This window comes from Phacochoerus africanus, chromosome 14, assembly GCF_016906955.1.
Source record: "Phacochoerus africanus isolate WHEZ1 chromosome 14, ROS_Pafr_v1, whole genome shotgun sequence".
Classification (NCBI taxonomy): domain Eukaryota; kingdom Metazoa; phylum Chordata; class Mammalia; order Artiodactyla; family Suidae; genus Phacochoerus; species Phacochoerus africanus.
Genome location: NC_062557.1, coordinates 53,422,058 through 53,443,662, shown reverse-complemented (window position 1 = coordinate 53,443,662; position 21,605 = coordinate 53,422,058). Strand labels below are relative to the sequence as shown.

The 21,605-nt window shown below is 52.2% G+C and overlaps 1 protein-coding gene across 5 annotated transcripts in view; it reads left to right on the top strand.

Moving 5' to 3' along the window:
• Positions 1-21,605, top strand: part of PIK3R5 (phosphoinositide-3-kinase regulatory subunit 5) — a 76,896-nt gene that overhangs the window by 38,821 nt on the left and 16,470 nt on the right. For 4 of the 5 annotated variants that reach the window (XM_047759360.1, XM_047759359.1, XM_047759356.1 and 1 more), the window contains exons 2-5: positions 6,931-7,046; positions 8,761-8,861; positions 11,319-11,387; positions 12,168-12,306. In XM_047759360.1, the coding sequence (XP_047615316.1) occupies positions 6,944-7,046; positions 8,761-8,861; positions 11,319-11,387; positions 12,168-12,306 (412 nt within the window). In that variant the 5' untranslated portion in view covers positions 6,931-6,943. Of the gene's footprint in view, positions 1-5,593; positions 5,946-6,930; positions 7,047-8,760; positions 8,862-11,318; positions 11,388-12,167; positions 12,307-21,605 lie in introns of those variants that run through there. The other variant, XM_047759358.1, reaches the window with a different exon arrangement.

Genomic DNA, 21,605 nt, shown 5'->3' with positions numbered 1-21,605 from the left:
ATCTCTCATGGTTAGGCTGTGTGGTTATGAATATTGGGCAAGAATCCCCCAAGAAGTGATGCTACATCCCCCTGAGGACCCCGTATCTGGGGACGGATGGTGTCGATGCTCAGTTTGGTCGTGAAGTTCAGGCAGGGCTGGATCTCTCCACTGGGAAGTCATTGTTTTCTCTTTGTAATTGATCCACTTCTTGGGGGAAATACTCTGAGACTGGGTAGATATCTTGCTTCCTCTCAGATGTTCACCTGCAGATTTTAGCATCCGTTAGTGGATCTTCCTTGTAATAATTATTACCATGGTGTTTGTGTGCTGGTCATTTTGTATTTCATTCCTCCCGCGTTTATGAGTTGGAATTCTTTTGTAATGAAGACTTGTCCCTTCTCCTCCATTTTTTCCTTTTAACTTTATTATTTCTGACATTAGTGTAGACATATGGGCATTTGTTTCATCCTATGAATTGTAACCCAACACTGTTCACTATTTAGCTGTTCAGATGGCCCTGGCTTGGGCCATCGAGGGCTCCTTTAAGCTGGCTTCCATGTCCTTTTGACACCCCTCATCCTTTTTCAAGGATTGGCTTGTTTTCTGGCTCTACAAAATGTTCCAGATTTATCTTCTATATTTCCTGCCCAGTCCTAGATTCAGCCACTTCTCTAAGGAGCCCCGGTTCCTTTGATTGGAGAATATTGAGAAACCAAGGTCTGGGTACTAGGTGGGCTCATTGTTCCTAGGCTCTCTCGGCAGACGGAGCTAGAAAATTGAGAGGTATACATTAATCCGAGCGTACGCACATCTTTTTTTCACTTCTCTATCTATCTACCTGTACCTACATTAAAAACTATGAGTTCAGGAGATGCACTGTGGCACAGTGGGTTAATGATCAGCTTGTTTCTGTGGAGGCGCTGGTTCTGTCCCCAGCCCGGTGTGGTGGGTTAAGAATCCGGTGATGCTGCAGCGGTGGAGGAGGTTGCAGCTCTGGCTTGGATTCGATCCCTGGCCTGGGAGTTTCCATATGCCACTGGTGCAGGTGGAAAAGAAAAGCGAACAAACCTAAGAGCTTGTACTGATTTCTCCGATTCCACTCCAACCCCCAGGGTAGTTCATTCTAGACATCTCCCTTTATTTATTTACTTTTTAAAGTTTTTTTTTTCTTTTTGCCATTTCTTGGCTGCTCCCGGGGCATATGGAGGTTCCCAGGCTAGGGGTCGAATCGGAGCTGTAGCCGCCAGCCTAACACCAGAGCCACAGCAACTCAGAATCCGAGCCGCGTCTGGGACCTACACGACAGCCCACGGCAACGCCGGATCGTTAACCCACTGAGCAAGGCCAGGGATCGAACCCGCAACCTCATGGTTCCTAGTCTGATTCATTAACCACTGAGCCACGACGGGAACTCCCCGTCTCCCTTTCCTTATCTGTAACTTCTCTCTCCATCAGTAAGAAACCCGCTCTCATTATCTGAGGTTTGTTCGCTTATTTGTTCACTCCTGGCATAGCTAGGAAGAAATTTCGGGGGGGGTTTAACCCCCATCCTCATGAGAAACAGGTTTAGTAACTAGAACATCGTATTTGTATACGGTTCTTTTGGTCTGGAGCCTTACGGTATCCAATCAAAATACTATTTTCCAAAGTTACTCAACGTAGCTCTTGCGTTCCCCGTTTCTTTTCGAGTGGTCATGTGACTCATTTCTAGCACAGTTAGGTTGATTTGTTATTGTTTGTGTCCCATTTTTGTCCCCTCCCCCCATATCCCGAAGTTTCTTTGATTGAGGGCATGTAAAAGTATTGCTGTGGTGTCCAGGAGGCAAAGCCTTGTCTGAGGTCTCCCCAGAGAAGCGTAGCTCCTCCTTAACTGCCATCTCACGCCCTCCTCCTTCAGCCCCTCTCTCACCCCCATTCTCTTTGGTTTCCGGTGTACCTATATTGGAAATGAACGATTTTTTGTTTTATATTGATTTATTTATATGTTAGGGCCGCACCCGCGGCATATGGAAGTTTGCAGGCCAGGGGTCGAATGGGAGCTGCAGCTGCTGGCCTACACCACAGCCACAGCAATGCAGGATCCAAGCCGCATCTGCAGCTTCCACCACAGCCACAGCAACGCCAAATCTACTGAGCCCTAATGGGAGTGGCCACAGCTTTAAATTAGTTTGCAGAAGAAATTCTGCCTTCCTAGGAGTCACGAGGATGAGCGTGGTGACAGGGTGGGGGGGTGTCAAGCCGAGGAGGACCTTGGGAAGGAAGGGAAGGAGGAGGGGCCAGGACTGAAGTGGGCGGGGTCATCGCAGGACCACATGCCTTGATGCTTCTTACGTCCATCTGTGGGGCTGAGTCTTCAAAGCATGGGCCTGGAGTATTCCAGAACCCCAGGGAAGCAGTGCGGGGTGTGGCCAGAGCCTGGGGCCCCTGCTTCTCTCCCTAGAAGGTATGGCCCCTCCAATTCTGTCCTTCTGCGATGGGGAGCCCTCCCAAGAAAAGAAGCTGTCTTCCCTGCCCCGGGTAGAGCGTCCGGGTGTGGGTCCAGGCAGACCCTGCCCCTCTGACTAGTCCTGAGGTCACTAGTCAAGAGGAGAGATGACCCCTGTCTTGCATCATGAGGTCACGTCAACATGTGAAGAGGCCGCCTCCCCCTGCCCGCTGCCCCCCACCCCCACTCCGGCTCCAGGCCTCAGTGTTTAGGGTCCTCAGTACTAAAGGACTCATCCTGACTGGCTCAAAAGAGGAACTTGGAGGTGACAGCAGGCCCTGCTGTTGAATGTTTCAACACCACCTCCTGTGAGTGGCATGGGGGTGTGTGTGTAGGGGGGGGAGCATTCCTATTCCGGGCAGCCGCTGGAATTTCACAACTCGAGCTGCTCTTACGGAGGTGCCAGGGTGGGTGGGAGGATGATGCCAGGGGAAGCCAGGCCTTGCCAGCCAAGCCTTTGACGAAAGGCATCATCCTTGGGGAAGGAGAGCAGCCACCTCTCCCCCCGCCCCCCGTCATCTCCGCGCCCAGAGCCAGTGGGCTTCTGCTGACAAGTCACCAGAACCTAGAACCACTCGCGACTGACTCATCAAAGGGAAATGAGGGTGCCCGAGGGCCAGGCAGCGACTCTCGTGTGCTGCATGAATCCCTGTGGAATCAGCTGAGGCTCCTCTGCTGGCCGGGCTCGCATCCCTCGGCTCCGGGCAAGTCCTGCCTCTGAAGAGCCGGGGCAAGATCTGGATGGCCTCAGGATGTCAGAGAGGCTGGCACACCGGGAACTCTGCCCAGTGCCCTGAGGACAAGGCCCAGAGAAGGGAGGACGCATGGACCCTGAGGCCTTGGGGGGGGGGGTGCTGCCGGGGGGCATTCCGAGCCCCTGTGCAGGCTGCTCGCAGCCACCCCAGGACGCTGCTCTAAGGATAGGGCTGCAGCGGAGGTGATGTCGGCTGAGGATGTTCATTTGCACCTGGCCTTTGCATCCGCTGCACTGGGTCACAGTGGGGCAGGGTGACTCATTCCTGCCTCGTGACACAGCCAACATGTCTATCGCAGCAGGGACTCGGTGGAGGGACCTTTAAACCTAGTCCGCGGGGTTCAGCCCTCACTCTGAGCGAAAGAACACCTGAGCCCCTCGAGCCCCCCCCGGGCCATCACCGGGTCCAGCCTAGAGTGTTGCTGCGGTGAGCCCTTGTCTTCTCTCTGGAGGAGGCTGGGCTGCAGTGGGCAGCTGGTATAGACAGACATGTGGGCTCAAGATTCCCAGCCACAGGGAAGGTAGGTCGCCTAAAGCAAGATCATGTTACAGGTAACTGAGTCGGTATTTGCAGGGGTGGAAACGTGCATTCGTTTTATTTTTCTTCCAATAACTGCATCTGACTGTGCCGAGGGGCAGCGGACTGCAGTGGTCCAGAGCCAGACTCCCTGGGTTGCCACCTCCTAGCTGTGTGACCTTAGGCAAGTTGTTGAACATCTCTGTGCCACAGAGCGCCCATCGCTTCATCCCGCTGGCTCCAGCTTCTCCCACGGGGGATCGGCCTCTCACTGCTGAGTTTCCCTCACCCTGCTGGGGGCCCTCTAGTGAAGAATCAACAAAGCAAAAGTCAGCTTTTCATCCTAGTATCCACCCCCCACGCCCCCCGATACACACGCAAGGAGCTCATGACTTTGCCTGCCCCAGCAGGGACCTGGCCGTGGCCCCTTCTGCTCCACCTCGCAGCCCGCCCGCGGCTCCCAAGTAGCAGGGCAGCCAGTGTGCTGGCTGAAGGGAGAGGGAGCTGTGAGCACAGCGGCAGCCTCCCCTCCTGGCAGGCGTCCGGTCTGAATAAGGGATTCTCTTTAAGCCCCTCTGCTCTTGGCCTTGCGGGGAGAAGGCAGGACCCTTCTCTCTTTCCAGCCCTCTTGGATTGGCTGAGGGAAGGTGGGCAGCCGTGCCAGGTCTGGACGGATCCCTGCCGGCAGGCCCCCCCCCAGCACAGCTGCTGCCCCTCCCCGGGAGCTCACTGTGACTCCTGGCGCCTCAGCAGCAAGGTCTCTGAGCACCTTCTGTGCTTCGAGTTGGGCCTCAGCTGCAGTTTGGGGTTTCACAAGCCCTACGTTAGATCCCGGTCTTTGTATTGCGGCGTGATGCCCCCAGCTCCGCCCCCACCCCAGGCTGCCCTCCTCCTCGCGGGGTCTCAGCGTCTCCTCCCGGCTCCTGCCTAATGGGGAGAAATCAACCTGTGAGGACAAAGCCCTGCGGATGCCAACCGAGGCGGCCATTCATGCGCCAGACTCATCCTTTCGAAGGTGCCTGGCCCTCTGGCTCCTCTAGGGGGCGCCAGTCAGCCCTGGGCCCGCAGCGGGCGGCGCTTAAGAGGGTCTTGTACTTGGGCGGCCACCGCAGGCAGAAGAGCGAGGCGCAGGCCAAGGTTTCCTTCCGGGGACACACAGCCGTGCTGGGTGCCCGCGCATCCAGGGAGGAGGGGCCTCAAACCCTAGTGCACGTGGTGTGGCTCAGGGTCAGTCGACTCCCTGCCTGGTCTCCCCTAGGAGTCAGCACACAAAAGGCCCAAAGATGACGCGAAAAGTTGACCAGGAAGGGCCCAAGGTCGTCTTTGGACATCTAGGTAGCACTCGTGGAAACACACCCAAGATGTGCGGTCCTGGCTGACGGATGAGAGTGTTTCCGAACTCGGTCCGGCCCCTCAGCTGCGGGAAGATGGGTGACCTGGGGGGCTGGTCCGTCCTGGGCCCTGTGCTCCAGGTCTCAGCTCCTGGCAGGCTCGTTCCTGTGTCCAGACCTTGGCACATACTGCCTCCTCTTTCTGGAACATTCTTTCCTCTCACTTCTCTCCTGCACTCCTCATCCAGCTAAAATCTCACTTCTGAGAGGCCCCCCTTCGGCCGCCTCCCAGTGCCATTACTTTTTTCTTGGTGTGTGTCCCCCTCTGCCATGACATCTTTCTGTGCTAAGTTGTTCCCATCTCTGCCTCCCGCCGCGCGGCACGGCTACTGGGTTCGCTGCTGTATCCTCAGTGCCTGGCACATAGTAGGGGGGCTGGTAAATCCGCGGAAGGATGAACGCATGCGCGCTGGGCCGCTCACAGAGGGCTTGTCTCCCTCGGTGCCTGGTTCCTCCCCGGCTGGGGAAGTAGGAGGATTTGCCTACTGGGGCTTCTGTGAGCTGCCAGCAGCGTCCACGGCAGGACTTCCTAGCTCTTTGCATGTCATTTGCATGGCTCAGCTCTGCGCTCTCTACTTCTGCTTGTGGTTTCCTGGTCCATCTCCAGGTCCACACAGCTGGACCACGGCCTGCTCAGCTTCCCTCTATGACCTGGCCCGAGCAGCCAGCTTCAGGGTCTGCTTGGATGGGGTGAATGCAGTGAAATTCCTGAGAGAGACAGGGATTGTGGCAGAGACGATAGCAGGAGAGTTCCGTGTCCTGAAAGCTTGCTCAGTGCATCCCTGCGGCATGTAATCTTCCCAACAGCCCTGTGGGGTGAGTACCGTCGTCAGCCCCATTTTACAGACAAGCAAACCGAGGTTCAGAAGAGTCAAAGAAATTGCCCAGTTGCATGACCAGCAAAAACTAGAGTTGAGATTTGGGTCCGGGTCTGTGGCTGCCAAGGGCCAGGCTTATTCACTGTGCTAAACTTCCTGGCCCAGCTTCCCAAGGGACCCAGGAGCCCACACACATCGCTGTGAAGCTGGGCTGGCCCTGCTGCAGGCTCTCCGAATGTGGCCATTGGCACAGTTCCCCACCTCAGCCTCCAGCCCGCACACAGCACCCTCCGTGGGGCAAGGGAGGGGTTCTTGGAAGACCAAGCCAAGCCAGGTCTGTGGATAACTGGCGACTTTGCTAAGCCTCTAAGAAAGCAAAGGAAAATGCCCAAAGTGGAGGTGAGGCAGAAAAGGACCGGGTGCCTGTGGGCTGGGCACCCCGCTGACGGTGTGGCTGGGTGGGGTCCGGGACACATGAAGTGTCCACCCACCCGGACTCAGCCTCCGAGCACCCAGCACACAGAGGGGACTCTCTGGGGCCTTGTCATCAGGACCAGCATCCCTGTCTAGCCCCGGGGGGCTGGGAGACTCCAGCCTGGAAACTCAGGAAAAGTCCTCCAAGGGATCCTGATTTTTCCTGTGAGGTCCTCCCGCGCAGCACGATGGTCTGGCCCCATCCTGGGCAGCGCCCCCCTCCCCGGGCCCTTGGAGTCACTCGCCACTGGCCGGTGGGACCCACATCTCTCTGCTCCCCCCGCCCCAGCTTCCCGAGGCCTGTGCTGTTGGGCCTCAGGAGTGCCCTGTCCTGCCGCTCCAAGCAGCCCCTCCAGGAGCCCACGAGCCACTCCAGCCCTGGAGGCAGCCGTCAGCCCCTGGTCCTGTGGCCACAGCAGCCAAGTTGTGGCCCGGCTGGCGGCACTGGGCTTCTTGGGCCTGGGGGTCTCCAGGCTGACCAGCATCTGTCCCTCCTCCCCCCCTTGCAGGCGATGACTCAGGATGCAGCCAGGGGCCACGACGTGCACGGAGGACCGCATCCAGCACGCCCTGGAGCGCTGCTTGCACGGGCTCAGCCTCAGCCGCCGCTCCACCTCCTGGTCAGGTAGGTCTCAGGGAGCCGGGGTGGCGCAGCTGGGACCCCAGGAAGCCTCAGGGGCAGCATCGAGCACCAGACCAGGAAGTGGCAGGTTCTGGTTCCAACCCTGTCTGTAAAGTGGGAATAATGACAGCAGGAATCACCTTCCCCCAGGGGAGAATGAGTGACTCAGTGGAGGCAATTTGCGAAAGGCCTGGCACCATGGAGGCACACAAGAGGGGTCAGTCAGTGACAACTTTCTTCCTTGTGGCCTCCTACCCAGCTTTTTTTTTTTTTTTGTCTTTTTGCCATTTCTTGGGCCGCTCCCGCAGCATATATGGAGGTTCCCAGGCCAGGGGTCCAATTGGAGCTGTAGCCGCCGGCCTACACCGCAGCCACAGCAACGCGAGATCCGAGCCGCATCTGCAACCTACACCACAGCTCACGGCAATGCCGGATCCTTAACCCACAGAGCAAGGCCAGGGATCGCACCGCAACCTCGTGATTCCTAGTCGGATTTGTTAACCCCTGCGCCACAACGGGAACTCCTACCCAGCTTTTAAAAGACTAAGCTTCTAGAATTGAGAGGCCATTCTTAAGTCAAAGCATACAAAAATACCTGATTTTTGCAAATTTTACAAAAACCTGTGACTGAAGGAACACATTGTTGGGGACCTTCAAGACCTTGGGAGGATCTGCTGCACATCCAGGGGCCACTTCTGCCCCCGTGGCCATCACTCCCCACCCCCACGCCCACACCTCTGTGACCTGCCCCTTTAAAAGGGGGGATTTACCCTTGCGGACTGCAGGGAAGCAGAAATTGACAAAATAAGAAAGTCTGGGGAAGTTACAGGGTGTCAAAGTGCTCATCAGAGTTTTCAAAATATAAATGAATGGCGCTTCCCCTTCCCAGGTACCCCTGGCCGGGCAGTCCTGGGAGATCCCTGGCTGTCGCAGACTCCGCCTCGCGTCCTGAGCTGGAGTTTCCCGGGGCCCCTTTCATCCTGCCAGCCACCTCTGCTTCTGTCCCTTTCCCTGCCACTTGGAGATTCCCGCCCTAGAGGCCCCAGGCAGCAGAATCATGGCTGTTTCTCGAAGGGGGATCCCAGCCCCTCTCTGCATTTTCAGAGCCTGTGGATGTTAGGTCCTGATGGGGTGGGATGGAGTTGAGCATACTGATCCAGAATTTTCTGAGATTCTTACTTTAGCATAATTTTCTTTTTTTTTTTGTCTTTTGTCTTTTTGTTGTTGTTGTTGTTGTTGTTGTTGCTATTTCTTGGGCCGCTCCCGCGGCATATGGAGGTTCCCAGGCTAGGGGTCCAATCGGAGCTGTAGCCACCGGCCTACGCCAGAGCCACAGCAACGCGGGATCCGAGCCGCGTCTGCAACCTACACCACAGCTCACGGCAATGCCGGATCGTTAACCCACTGAGCAAGGGCAGGGATCGAACCCGCAACCTCATGGTTCCTAGTCGGATTCATTAACCACTGCGCCATGACGGGAACACCATAATTTTCTTTTTTATTGAGCCACCATTGTGACATGCTGGATCCTTGACCCGCTGTGCTGGGCCGTGGATCAAATCTGCATTCCCCTACTCCCAAAACACTGCCGATCCTGTCTCACCACAGCGGGAACTCCTGAGACTCTTACTTTCGAAGGGAATGCCCAAATGCAGCCCCAGGAATTCCCACTGCCCTCCAAACACCAATGACCCCTGGCCTCTTTCTCCCTTTCCAGCTGGGCTGTGTCTAAACTGTTGGAGCCTGCAGGAGCTGGTCAGCAGGGATCCGGGCCACTTCCTTATCCTCCTTGAGCAGATCCTGCAGAAAACCCGAGAGGTAAGGGCCGGACAGGGCTCGAAGGGTGGTGCTGGGATCAGCCTCACTGAGTTAAGAAGAAACAGATCCCCGCAGAGTGTCACTTCTGAGGTGCCTGGGCCACCAAGGGGCTTGGTGAAGGCGCTGGAAGCCTGTGAGTTCTCTGCTTCAGCGCTGCTTGTGGATGGAGTGTGGCATGTGGAGGTTCCCAAGGAGCCAGCATGTCGCAGCTGTGGCTCGGATCTAGGGGTGGAATTGGAGCTGCAGCTGCCAGCCCACACCACAGCAACTCAGGGTCCAAGCCGCATCTGTGACCTACACCACAGCTCATGGCAATGCCGGATCCTTAACCCACTGATCGAGGCCAGGGATCCAACTCATGTCCTTGTCCTCATGGATGCTGGTCGGGTTCATTACCACTGAGCCGCAACGGGAACTCTGAGATACGGGCCTTTCAATAAGAACCTGTGATAAGTAAGCCAGGCTCCTGAGTTGAAGCTGCTTCTTAAGACAGATGTTGCTTGGAAGTCAAGGTATCGGCTGGAATGGTAGAGAAAGCCCGACTGAATTCCTTTCCTCAAAAAGACCCATAAGGACAAAGACACGAGAGAAAACAGGCTGGAGAAAACTAACAGTTCAGTAAGTAGGCTGTTATGACTCTTTAAAAAGAGTGTGTTTGGAGTTCCCTAAACCCAGCAGGTGACGGATCTGACGTTGTCACTGCGCGGCTCAGGTCACTGCTGTGACATAGGTTTGATCCCTGGCCTGGGAACTTCCAAACACTGTGGACGTGCTGCTCCCCCCCCCAAAAAAAAAGAGCAAAGAAAGGAAAAAAAAAAAGAGATGATTCACAAAAGAATAGAACTTGTAAACACTATGGAAAACATTGCCTCAGTCATAATAAAATAAATGCAAATGAAAACCATGATGACATAGCGTTTGCCTAGCAAATTTGCAAAAACATTATAATAACCAGTAGAAGCAAGAGTGTGGTGAAACTGATACTTTCACATATACAAGGTATTATAAATGGCGAAATTCTTTTGGAAAAGCACTTTGGCAGTACGTTTCAAGGACCGTAAATATGTTTATAGCCTTTGATCCATTAATTCCACTACTTGGGTTCTATCCTAGATAAATAATCCACATCGTGGAAAAAGGAGTGTACCCAAAAGTTTTCACTGCACAAGTACTTAAAATAAAAATAATCCCAAGTGTCTAAAATAAAGCTAATAACTTATGGAGATCTACCAGAAAGAGCATTATACAGCTCATAAAAAATGATGGATATTCTCCAAGGGTAGAAACAAAATTTAAGATATTGAAAAAATTGCATCAGTAAAATTTATTAAATGGTTTAGGGAAAATTGATGAAATATTTCAAAACATAGGGAGAGTCCCAATCACATTACTCAGCAGATGAAAGCGTAGATGGGTTAAAGATTTAAATTTAAGAAAATGAAGCTCCCAAGAAAAGACGAGACTACATAGGAATATTTGCATCATTTTTGCATGCAAAAGCAAAAATCCGTAAAGGAAAAAGCTAACACTAGTCATTCAGGTACACCCAGAAATCCGTAAAATTGAAACAGCAACACCAAAGCTGGAAAACATAGGAGTTCCCATTGTGGCGTGGCGGAAATGAATCTGACTAGGACCCATGAGGTGGTGGGTTCCATCCCTGGCCTCGCTCAGTGGGTTAAGGATCCAGCGCGGCCGTGAGCTGTGGTGTGGGTCACTGACATGGCTTGGATCTGGCCTTGCTGTGGCTGTGGCTGTGGCTGTGGCAAAGGCCGGTGGCTGTAGCTCCGATTAGACCCCTCGCCCGGGAACCTCCATATGCCGTGGATGCAGCCCTGAAAAAAAGCAAAAAAAAAAACCTCCAAAAAACTGGAAACCATATTTACAACACAAATAATAGATAAAAGTATAGCTAGGAAGGGGGAAGATGTGGTTTTAGAGATGATGTAGCAAAAGGGAAACCCATTTATAATATGACAGGTACAAGACATTAAGCCTGAACACACGTACCCGATGATTACAACTTTGCGGAGCAAAATGCACAGAGAAATGGCGTGAGGAGGAATATCCATTAAAACAGGACTCGTGGCTGCGTTTGGAAGGGGGAATATTGTGGGTTTTTTAAACTTCTGTTTTTCTACAGTTTTTGTCCGGTGATTACATTACTTTTCACTTAAAAAAGGAAAGGAAAAGGGAGTTTCCAGGTGGTCGGATGGTTAGGATGCAGTGCTTGCACCGCTGTGGCCCCAGGTTCCATCCCTGGTCTGGGAACTGAAATCCCACATCAAGCTGCTGTGTGCTGTGACCAAGGAAGGAAGGAAGGGAGGGAGGGAGGAAGGCGGGGGAGCAAGGGATGCACGGAGGGAGGAGAGAAAGGCCCAAAAGGAACAGAGAGGAAGCTCTGCTGTGTTGTGCACGCTGTGAGTGAGCCTCACCCCTCTCCTGTCCTTGCCGCAGGTCCAAGAGAAAGGCACCTATGACCTCCTCGCACCCCTGGCCCTGCTCTTCTATTCTACTGTCCTCTGTGTAAGTTCCAGCGCGGGCCTGGCTGGGGATGGCGGGGTCCAGAGGGAAGGACAGCCCCCGTGAAGGGGACGTAGCCTGCACAGCTCTGCCCGTAAATACACGGGTGGAAACTGTCCCCAGGGACACTGGACGTGGGTGTCAACCCTCCGAGGGCTTCAGATGAGCCGTCTGAGAGGCGCCCATGTGGACGCCACTGTGCCTGGAGTGTCTGGCGCCCATAGAGGAAACCTGGTCACAGCCTGTTCACAGGCCACAAAGGAGAGTCTGCTAAGAGAGTGGATGCCCGCCTCCTTTGGTATCTAGCGGGCAGCTTCGCCCAATGCAGTCACCCCCCCCCCCTTCACCAGACTGGTGGCACCAAATGACCGCATGTACCCAGAGTCAATCCACTTCAAAGAATAAAGTTTTGCCTCTTGTGAGGATATTTCAATAAAGGTAGTTTAGGCATCGAAGACCATTCCCCGAGATGAGGGGCAGCAAAGGATCCCATTTAAGATGACCTCAAGGTGACAGCTGTTCAGAGAGGCGGTCTCATGTATTTGGTACACTCTTGGGTTTGGCTAAAAACAAGGCCCTATGGTAGAGACCTCCTGGGCACCAGTTTGCCCATCTGTAACCCACTTCCTGTCGGTGGCTTTCAATTCTGCCTACCCTCATCCTGCCGCCAGGAAGTGTGTGCCCTTCGTGGAACATTCCAGGAAGGAGCAGGATCTGTTCTGGATTATCAGTGAGCCTTCTCTCACCCAGCCCTCTCTGCTTGCCGCTCCCTCCCCACCCCAGACGCCACACTTCCCGCCAGACTCAGATCTCCTTCTGAAAGCAGCCAGAACCTACCACCGATTCCTGACCTGGCCGGTTCCGTACTGCAGCATCTGCCAGGAACTGCTCACCTTCATCGATGCTGAACTGAAGGCCCCAGGTAAGTGCGGAGGCAGCCCGCACGTGGGCCAGGGGCCACACGGTCAGGAGGTTTCCAGCTCTTTCGAAACTAGGCTTTGGCTGTGGCCCTTCTTGCCCCCCCATCCCTCAGCTCACCTCTGTCCTCCACCTGCTTCACAACCTCGGAGTCCCCTCTTCACGGTGCTGGGTGCACCACAGTTCATCAGCATCAGATGGCTGAGGGCAGTGAACACAGGTGATAACTCAAGGAGGAATTCTAGGGTAACCTGGGCAAGGGTTCAGGGCAAGGAGACCCCGCCTGTGCCTCTGCTCTAGTTAGCCAAGGGGTCTCCGAGTCTGCGCAGGTCAGACAGAGAAGCCCCCGCAGTACAAACAGGAGACCCCTGTTCTCTTTACCCCAGGCGCAAGCAGAGGAATGCATGAGTGCCTGGACTCAGTCCTGACCGGGGAAGGTGGCTGGTGCTGGGAACGGAGAGGTAGCTGGGCCCTGTGACAGGTGTGGACAAGGGCCGGGTACTGCCCACGTTTCGTACGTGGATTCTGAAAAGTAGGAGTTCTTGGGAAACTGCAGGTGTTGTCACAGACATGAAAGTGAAGTCTAACAAAACTATTATAGAGCAAAAAAAAAAAAAGTGTGATTTGCTAGGAGGTGGCCCCACATTGGAGTAATTCATCACATCAGTGGCTCAAAGGAATGAAGTCACATAAACATCCCAGCAGAGGCTTCTGAAACATTTGATAAAATTCAACATCCACCCCAAATAAAAATATTTAACATTAAAAAAAAGAAATAAAGAATTCCTGATGTTCAAAGCCCCTCTAATACGTGGAAACTATTAATATCTGAAAGGGCCTTTAATAAGGAAAGAGCCCCCTCCCCCCCAAAAAAAGAAGAAGTTTAGCAAATGCCCTGGCCTGGGAGCTCCATATGCTTTGGGGCAGCCAAAAATGAAGTCAATAAATAAATAAGGTAAGAGCCCACAGTGAACCACTGGAAGCATTTGTATTATTAGGTCAGTCACCTTCCTCTTCATCCTTATAGAGATTTTGCCTATGCAAAGAGACAAAAAAAAAAAAGGAATATTTCCTCTTCCGGAGAAGTTGACATTTTAATGACGTAGAGATCAAACAATTGCTTTTCTGTCAAGACTAAGAGACGCACCCAAAGAACTGTCAGACTGGTAATCAGGTAGCTAAGAGCTTTCTCATAGAATAGCAGTAACCAGAAAGAAAACATAATGGGGGGGAGAAAAACCCAATTTACAATAGCAACAAAAACTATAAAATAAAGAAAGAAACGTGAAAAACCTACGTACAGAAAACAAAATTTACTGAAGGATAAAGAATTTCAGAGACACGTTGCTGAATTGAATCAATATTATAATAACATCGAGTGTCATGGAAATTAATGTAACTGCAACCAAACATACCAATAATATCCCCTAAAATTTAACAAGATTAAGTCTATTGCATGGAATAAGTGTTCTATGGTAATATTTATTATGTATGTATTTATGTATTCTTTAAGAAGAGTAAGAATGAGATACTTTCCTATTAAGTCTTTAAAAATACTATATGGCTATAGATATTAAAATAGTACATTATTGGAGTTCCTGTCATGGTGCAGTGGAAACAACTCCGACTAGGAACCAGGAAGACGCAGGTTCGATCCCTGGCCTCGTTCAGTGGGTTAAGGATCGGCGTTGCCATGAGCTATGGTATAGGTCAAAGATGCAGCTCAGATCTGGCGTTGCTGTGGCTATGGTGTAGGCCAGCAGCTATAGCTCTGATGAGACCCCTAGCCTGGGAACCTCCATATGCCGCAGGTGCGGCCCTAAAAAGAAAAGAAAAAAAAAGTGTGTCATTTAATATCCAGCATAACTGACAGACCCAAAAAAAGGGGTGAAAATTCTCTCAAAAAAAAAAATTTGAATTCTAGTGCAAACATAAAAATAACTTTCAGATGGATTAACTACTTAAGTGTGGAAAACAAAACCATAAAAGTAATAGAATAAAAATAGGTTACAGGAGCCTAGAGTGGAGCCTGGGAACAGATGCCAAACATGTCCACCCAAGGCAAAAATAATAAAAGGCTGACAGATTTGGAAGCATGAAATTAAAGCTTCTCTATGGCAAAACCCACCATAAGTGAAAAGTAAAGGACCAACTAAGAAAAATATTTGCAGCAAAAATTAATATATTCAACCCTTGGAAGATTTCTTTTGAGCTAATTGAAAAAAACGAACAAACACACCATTGGAAGTAGGAACAAAGGATATGACTCAGGCACATCAGAAAAGAACCATAAACAACTGAGCAACACCCCTCAAAATATTCACCCACTAGTAATAAAGAAAATGTAGAACTAGGAGTTCCTGTCGTGGCTCAGTGGGTTAAGAACCTGACTAGTATCCATGAGGATTCAGGTTCCATTCCTGGCCTCACTCAGTGGGTTAAGGATCCGGCATTGCTGTGAGCTGTGGTGTAGGTCACAGATGTGGTTTGAATCCTGCGTTGCTGTGGCTGTGGTGAAGGCTGACAGCTGTAGCTCCGATTCGACCCCTAGCCTGGGAACCTCCGTATGCCACAGGTGCAGCCCTAAAAAGACCAAAGAAAGAAGGAAGGAAAGAAAGAACAAGTAGTATTAAACAGTGAGAGATTTTTTTTAATCCCCCATCAAATTGGTAAATCTAAAGAAAGAACAAAAATACCAGGAGTTCCCACTGTGGCACAAAGGGATCAGCGAGTCTCCACAGAGCCACGACACAGGTGCGATCCCTGGCACGGTAGGTTAAAGGATCCAGCATTGCCGCAGCTATGGCATAAGTTGCAGCTGTGGCTTGGATCTGATCCTTGGCCAGGAAACTCTATATGTCTGTTGCAATCCTAAATGCTATGTACATTTTTTTCTTTTAAGTCTGTATATGCTCCAGGCCCTCTTTAGTACTGAGAGTGACTAACTCTCATCGTGTGCATTAAATGCAGGTAGGGCAGAAGTACCAAATCTTATCCCCCAATAATTCATAGACCTTGGAAAGCTCAGGACTGAAGCTTTGTGTGAAAATTCCTTTGGAAGTGTTTATGACTTCCTGCCCCAACAGATCATCTGATTTGTCTGCCCTCAACCCATCAGCTGATCTGTCTTCCTCCAACCAGTTAGTGGATCTGTCTTCCTCCTACCAATCAGCTGTTCTTGTCTTTCCCCCAACCAATCAGCTGATCTGTCTTCTTCCAACCAATCAGCTGATCTGTTTGCCTGACCAATCAGCTGATCTGTCTTCTCCCCTCCCAACCAATCAGCTGCCTGTTGTTACAATGGAGCTGAACAGGGGCTAGGGTTGGCCATCCACCAAAGTCTACCCGTTGCATGGGTCTCACCTGGTAGAGACTTGGGTGAGAGAACTGAGAAGTCAGGAAGGCCCTCGGGAGAAGGGCTTGGACTCGGGAAGGTGCACAGGCACATGATGAATAGACATGTCAGCCAACCTAGCTTTCCAAGGCACCCTAAAGGAACAAACCAATGTAATCTCTTTCATTCCCTTCCTCCCTACTGCCCCCACCCCCACCCCAACAAATAGATCCAGATCACCTCTGGGCTTCTTGCTAGTGACCAGACAATTCCTTTAACACGAGTGCAAAGCTTTTCTTCCTTTCTCTAATGAGACTGATAGGATTCAAAATTCAAAGCCTAAATGCTACAAAGTTGGTTGCACAACTATAAATGGAATACAATTCACTGAGTAATTAAAAAAAAAAATTCAAAGCCTTTGGCAGGACCTTCAGTCTATATCAATGAGCTAAATGACCTTACTCTGAAATGGGTAAGGGAGAGGCGGGATTGAGGGAGGGCTGTCCCCTGCGTTCAGGGAGACCACTTCCCAATTTAAGTGAAACCAGCTGGCTCTCCTCAGCCGCATGCACGCTATGCCTTGAGATGTTTTTTGTGGGCAGCTGAGCAGGAACCCAGCTCTGAACAACCCAGGGAGCAGATGTGGAGCCCAGGGGCGGGCTGTGGGGAGGCCCAGACTCTGGGACGTGGGTCCTAAGCTTGGGGGGGGGGGGCAAGAGCCAGGCAGAGTGGCAACTGGAGATGGAATGAAGGTCCTGGGACTCAGAGCAGGGAGGACTTCTGGAACCCTAGTCACTGCTCAGGCTTCCCCCCGGACCTTGTCCCTGGGACCATGTGGGACCTCAGGTATGCTGGGGACCAAAGCAGGTGCCTGGAGTGGAATGCTCAGGCCAGGCCGCCCTGGGCTAGGAACGCCTCCTCTTCCAGGGAAAGCAGAACTGAAATAGGAAACCCTTAGAGAGAGTCATTTCTAAACACTTAAAAAAACAGCCCTGATACAAATGTCTGGTGAGCCTGTGTCAAAGATGCCTTCTGGAGTTCCCGTCGTGGCGCAGTGGTTAACGAATCTGACTGGGAACCATGAGGTTGCGGGTTCGATCCCTGCCCTTGTTCAGTGGGTTAAGGATCCAGCGTTACCGTGAGCTGTGGTGTAGGTCGCAGATGCGGCTCAGATCCCGCGTTGCTGTGGCTGTGGTGTAGGCCGGTGGCTACAGCTCCGACTGGACCCCTAGCCTGGGAACCTCCACATACCTCAGGAGCGGCCCAAAAAATGGCAAAAAAAGACCAAAAAAAAGATGCCTTCTGCTTGTTACTGAGGCAACCAGCACGGTGGGCGAGCCAGTTTCAAGAAGAGTGGGAGGTGAGTTCCCTGGTGATGCAGTGGGTTAAGGATCCCGTGTTGTCACTGCAGTGGCACAGGTTTGATCCCTGGCCCGGGAACTTCTGCATGCTGACCGTACAGCCCAAAATAATGATAAGAATAACAGAGTATGAGAAACTGAAATGAAGTTCTCACATAAACCACAATAAGATTGCAGAATTAGATGAAGATTAGTTAACTAATCTAACATTTACCCCCCAGTAACCCCAGCTAACATTTAGATTAGTTCATCTGAGTTAACATCACATGGGGAAACAAAAAAAACCTTTAAAGTTATCTTGTAGTGGATAAAAATTACTCATCTCACACCTGCAAATGAACATCCAATTCCACAGAACCTGCGCCTTGATTAATAGCACGTAGTCAATTAAACCAAAGTACCTTCTTCAGCGTAACCCTGAAGTGGACTAGTGAGGAAGTGCTTTGGGGTGATTTTGTAAAGGCATCTGGTACTCATCTCGCCTGGTTGCTGGGAGGCTCCACCCCCAGGAACCCCCGCGGAGGGAGGCAGAGGAGGAAGGGGGAGGGACTAGACGGGAGGCCAGCGAGCAGAGGCTGAGGCTGAGGCTGAGGCTGAGGCTGAATCCCTTGGTGGTTACTGGTACTTGGTACTAGACCATCGTGGTTTCAAATTCTGGGGCTGTGGGGCCTTTGGGAAGACGTTTGACGTCATTGGAGCCTCCGTTTCCTCATCTGTAAAACGGGCGTCTAAGAACGGGTCTCCCTCTCAGAGCGGTTTGTGAGGATGAATGCTGGCCTCCATTGATTTCCCATTGCTGGGGGGCAGTACAGTTTGGGGTGGTCTTAGTTTGCTAGATGGATCCTGGCAAGGCCACAGAGCAACCATGGCAAGGGAGCTAGGGTGCAGGACCCTCTACCCCGGGAGGCTCAGGGAGACAGTTGCCATGGAGATAAGTGAAACAGTTTCTCCCACTTTGATGTGGCTGGGTGGCAGAGGAAGTGGGCAGGTTATCAAGCATGCGGGCCTCCCCCTTCTTCCTGACTCCACCCCCAACAGGGTCGCCTACTGCCTCCGTCTGGGGGTGGCAGGAAACCTCATGCTACCAGGTCCCACCCACCGCAGCCCTCTCGGGTTCAGCCCACACGTTTGTTGAGTATTTACTCTGCACCCGGCCGGCCTGTTGGCTGTGCAGCCCGCAGGGCTTGCCTGCAGAGAGTTGGTCTGTCATCCTGAGAGGCTGCCCTGGGCCCTCCTGTGTGTCAGTCACTCTGCAGCTTTCAGAGCATCTCAAGTTCCGTGGCAGCATCTCATCCAGACCACAGCGCTACGGAGTAAGGGGGAACAGCTGCATCTCTCCCATTTTGTGCAGGAGACAGCCAAGACTCGGGAAAGTTCGATGATCTTGCTGAAGCTGTAGAGTCAAGTGTGAGAGAAGAAACGTGGGCTTGGCGGTGGCAAAGACCTCCTTTTTCACTTATTAGCTGAAGTCCTTAGGCAGGTTACAGAAGCTCTCTGGGCCTTCTTGTCAAAAGCAGGACTGTGTAGGCATTCCTGTTGCGGTGCAGCAGAAACGAATCCGACCAGGAACCATGAGGTTTCAGGTTCGATCCCTGGCCTCGCTCAGTGGATTAAGGATCTTGCGTTGCCGTGAGCTGTGGTGTAGGCTGGCAGCTGTAGCTCCGATTGGACCCCTACCCTGGGTACCTCCATATGCTGCAGGTGCGGCCCTAAAATGACAAAAAAAAAAAAAAGAAAAAAGCAGGACTGTGTACACAGCAGCCCCCTTGACCACAGCCAAGACAAGGAAGCAACCTAGGTGTCCATCAGTGGAGGACTGGATAAAGAAGGTGGAGCCATAAAAAAGAATGAAATAGTGCCTTGGCAGCAACATGGACGGCCCTAGAGATTATCATACGAAGTGAAAGAAGCCAAAGACAAACATCATATGATATCACTTGTGTGTGGAATCTTAAAAAAGGACACAAATGAACTTACTGACAAAACAGAAGCAGACTCACGGACATAGAAAACAAAATTACAGTTACCAAAGGGGACAGGGGGCGGGATAAATTAGGAGTTTGGGATGAGCAGACATACACTGCTATATAGAAAATAGATAACCAGCAAGGACCTACTGTATAGCACGGGGACCTGTATTCAGTATCTTATAATAACCTAGAATCTGAAAAGATCTGAAGAAGAATATATGTATATATATAAGGGAATCACTTGGCTGTACATCTGAAATGAACACAACATTACATGTCGACTATATTTTAATTTTTTAATTTTTTTTTCCGCTTTTTAGGGCCGCATCTGCAGCATATGGAGATTCCCAGGCTGGGGGTGGGGGTCGAATTAGAGCTGTAGCCACTGGTCTACACCCCAGCCACAACAATGCCAAACCCGAGCCCTGTCTGTGACCTACACACCACAGCTCGAGCTATGCTGGATCCTTAACCCACTGAGCGAGGCCAGGGATCACACCTGCAGCCTCATGGTTCCCAGTCGGATTCATTTCTGTTGCGCCGCAGTGGGGACTCTAGTGCCTTTTAATTGCTGAAGCAGGACTGGCATTGCCAGGGATGCCGGTGGTGACGGCAGGGATGGCGGTGGTTGCCTCCCTGGTGCTGCTGGTGCCCTTGGCACTGCAGAGGGGCAGCATCTTGCTCCTCAGAACTGGCCCCGGGCTCGTTACCATGACTCCCACCTTGCGGGTGATGAAACTGGAGGCCAGACGGTTCGGTAGCCGCCAACGGTCACATGGCTCCCAAGACCTCTGCCACCTGAGCCCATGCCTGCTGGACCCCACAAACCATGTTCTTAGACTCTCAACACCACCGTCTCAGGTTTGCATGAGGCTGTGTTTCTACCAAGAGGCCTGGGCTGTGTGTGTGTGTGTACGCGATGAAACCTCCCGGGGGGTCCTGCAGCCAGCGCTCTCCACCCTCGGGCCACCGCGCCTCCTGCCCCTTCTCCTTTCCCTGAGCTCCTGCCCACCCTGGGAGCTTTCAGAGCAGGACAAACCTGGATGAGTCACTGCTGTCTTTGCACTGGTGGCAGGTGAATTCTAATATCCTCCAGTGGCCGTACGTTTCTCTGGGACGTTACGGATCAAAGAATCTGCATTTGACACTTTTCATCAAAAAGTGATTGTGGAACGAGAGGGAAGTCACACATCATGGGCTGGAGGTAGGGGGCTGTGCCGAATAAACATGCTGCGCCCCCCAACCCCGACCCCGCACCAAACTGTTCTCCAGGTTGCCTGGCACCAGCTGGGTGTCCGGCGCTTCAGGTCGGCGCTGACCCAAATTCCCTGGAGTTTGGCAGACCCCACGGGCTAAGGGCTCAGTCCCACAGGCTGCCCCACTTCAGATGCCAAGTCCGGGCCTCCTTTACTTCGGATGGTCCAGCTCTAAATCTGGGGGTTCCCTTAACCTCTTCCTCAGGTTCTCCAATTTGCTCGAATGGCTCATAGAACTCGGGGAAACACTTGACGTATTGATTTGTTATAAAGTCTATCAGAAGGGATACAAATGAACAGCCAGATGATGGGGTACAGAGGGCCAGGTCCGGAAGGGTCCCGTGTGTGGGATCTCCTGGCCCTGTGGTGTTGGGGTGCCTGACCCGCATGGCACGTGGGTGCACTCTCCACCCTGGAAGCTCTCCTAACCCCACAGTTGAGGTTTCATGGAGGTTCTATCATGTAGGCGTGATTGATTAAATCTTAACTCGGGGAGTTCCCATTGTGGCTCAGCGGTAACAAACCTGACTGAGAGCCACGAGGACGAGAGTTCCATCCTTGGCCTCGCTCAGTGGGTTAAAGATCTGGCGTTGCTCAAGCTGTGGTGTGGGTCACAGCTGCAGCTCAGATCTGGTGTGGCTGTGGCTGTGGCTGTGGCTGTGCCTGGCGGCTGCAGCTCTGATTCAGCCCCTAGCCTGGGAACCTCCATATGCCATGGATTCGGCCCTAAAAAGACAAAAAAAAAAAAAAAACCCCACAAAACTTAACTCAATCCCCAGCCCTCCCTGGAGGCGGGGGCGGGGGGTGCAGGCCAAAAGTTCCAACCCTCTAATCACAACCAGCCCCCGACCAGAAGCTCAGGACATAAACGCAGGTCTGGGTTAAGAGGGGCTTTTGCTGTGAATAACAGGAAACGCTCCTCCGTCGGAGGAACGGGGCTAAAGACCATGCATATATTCATCATATCACAATGTCCCGGGGGAGATTTGAGGGAAGGAATGGCAGGCAGCTCTTCCAGAAATCAGAGTGATCCGTTAGGACCGAGCCAGCTGCCTATAACAGAAAACCCCAAGTAACAGGGGCTTAAACTCATGGGGGTTTGTTTCTTCTTCTTACACGAAACAGATCTGGAAGGCGGCAGTCCAGGGTTGACACAATGGTCCCGTGAACATTCTGGCCCAGACTTCTCCCATCTTTCTGCTCCGCCATCCTTAGCAGGAAACGTTGTCCTCAAGGTCACTTCGTGGCCTAAGATGGCTGCTGGAGCTCTGGCCATCGCGTCCCCGTTCCAGTTAACAAAAAGGAGGAAGCGGGGGGTGTTAAAAAGGGGTCTTCCAGAGGCCCCACCCACCTCTTTCTGCAAGGGACGTTGAAAAAGATGA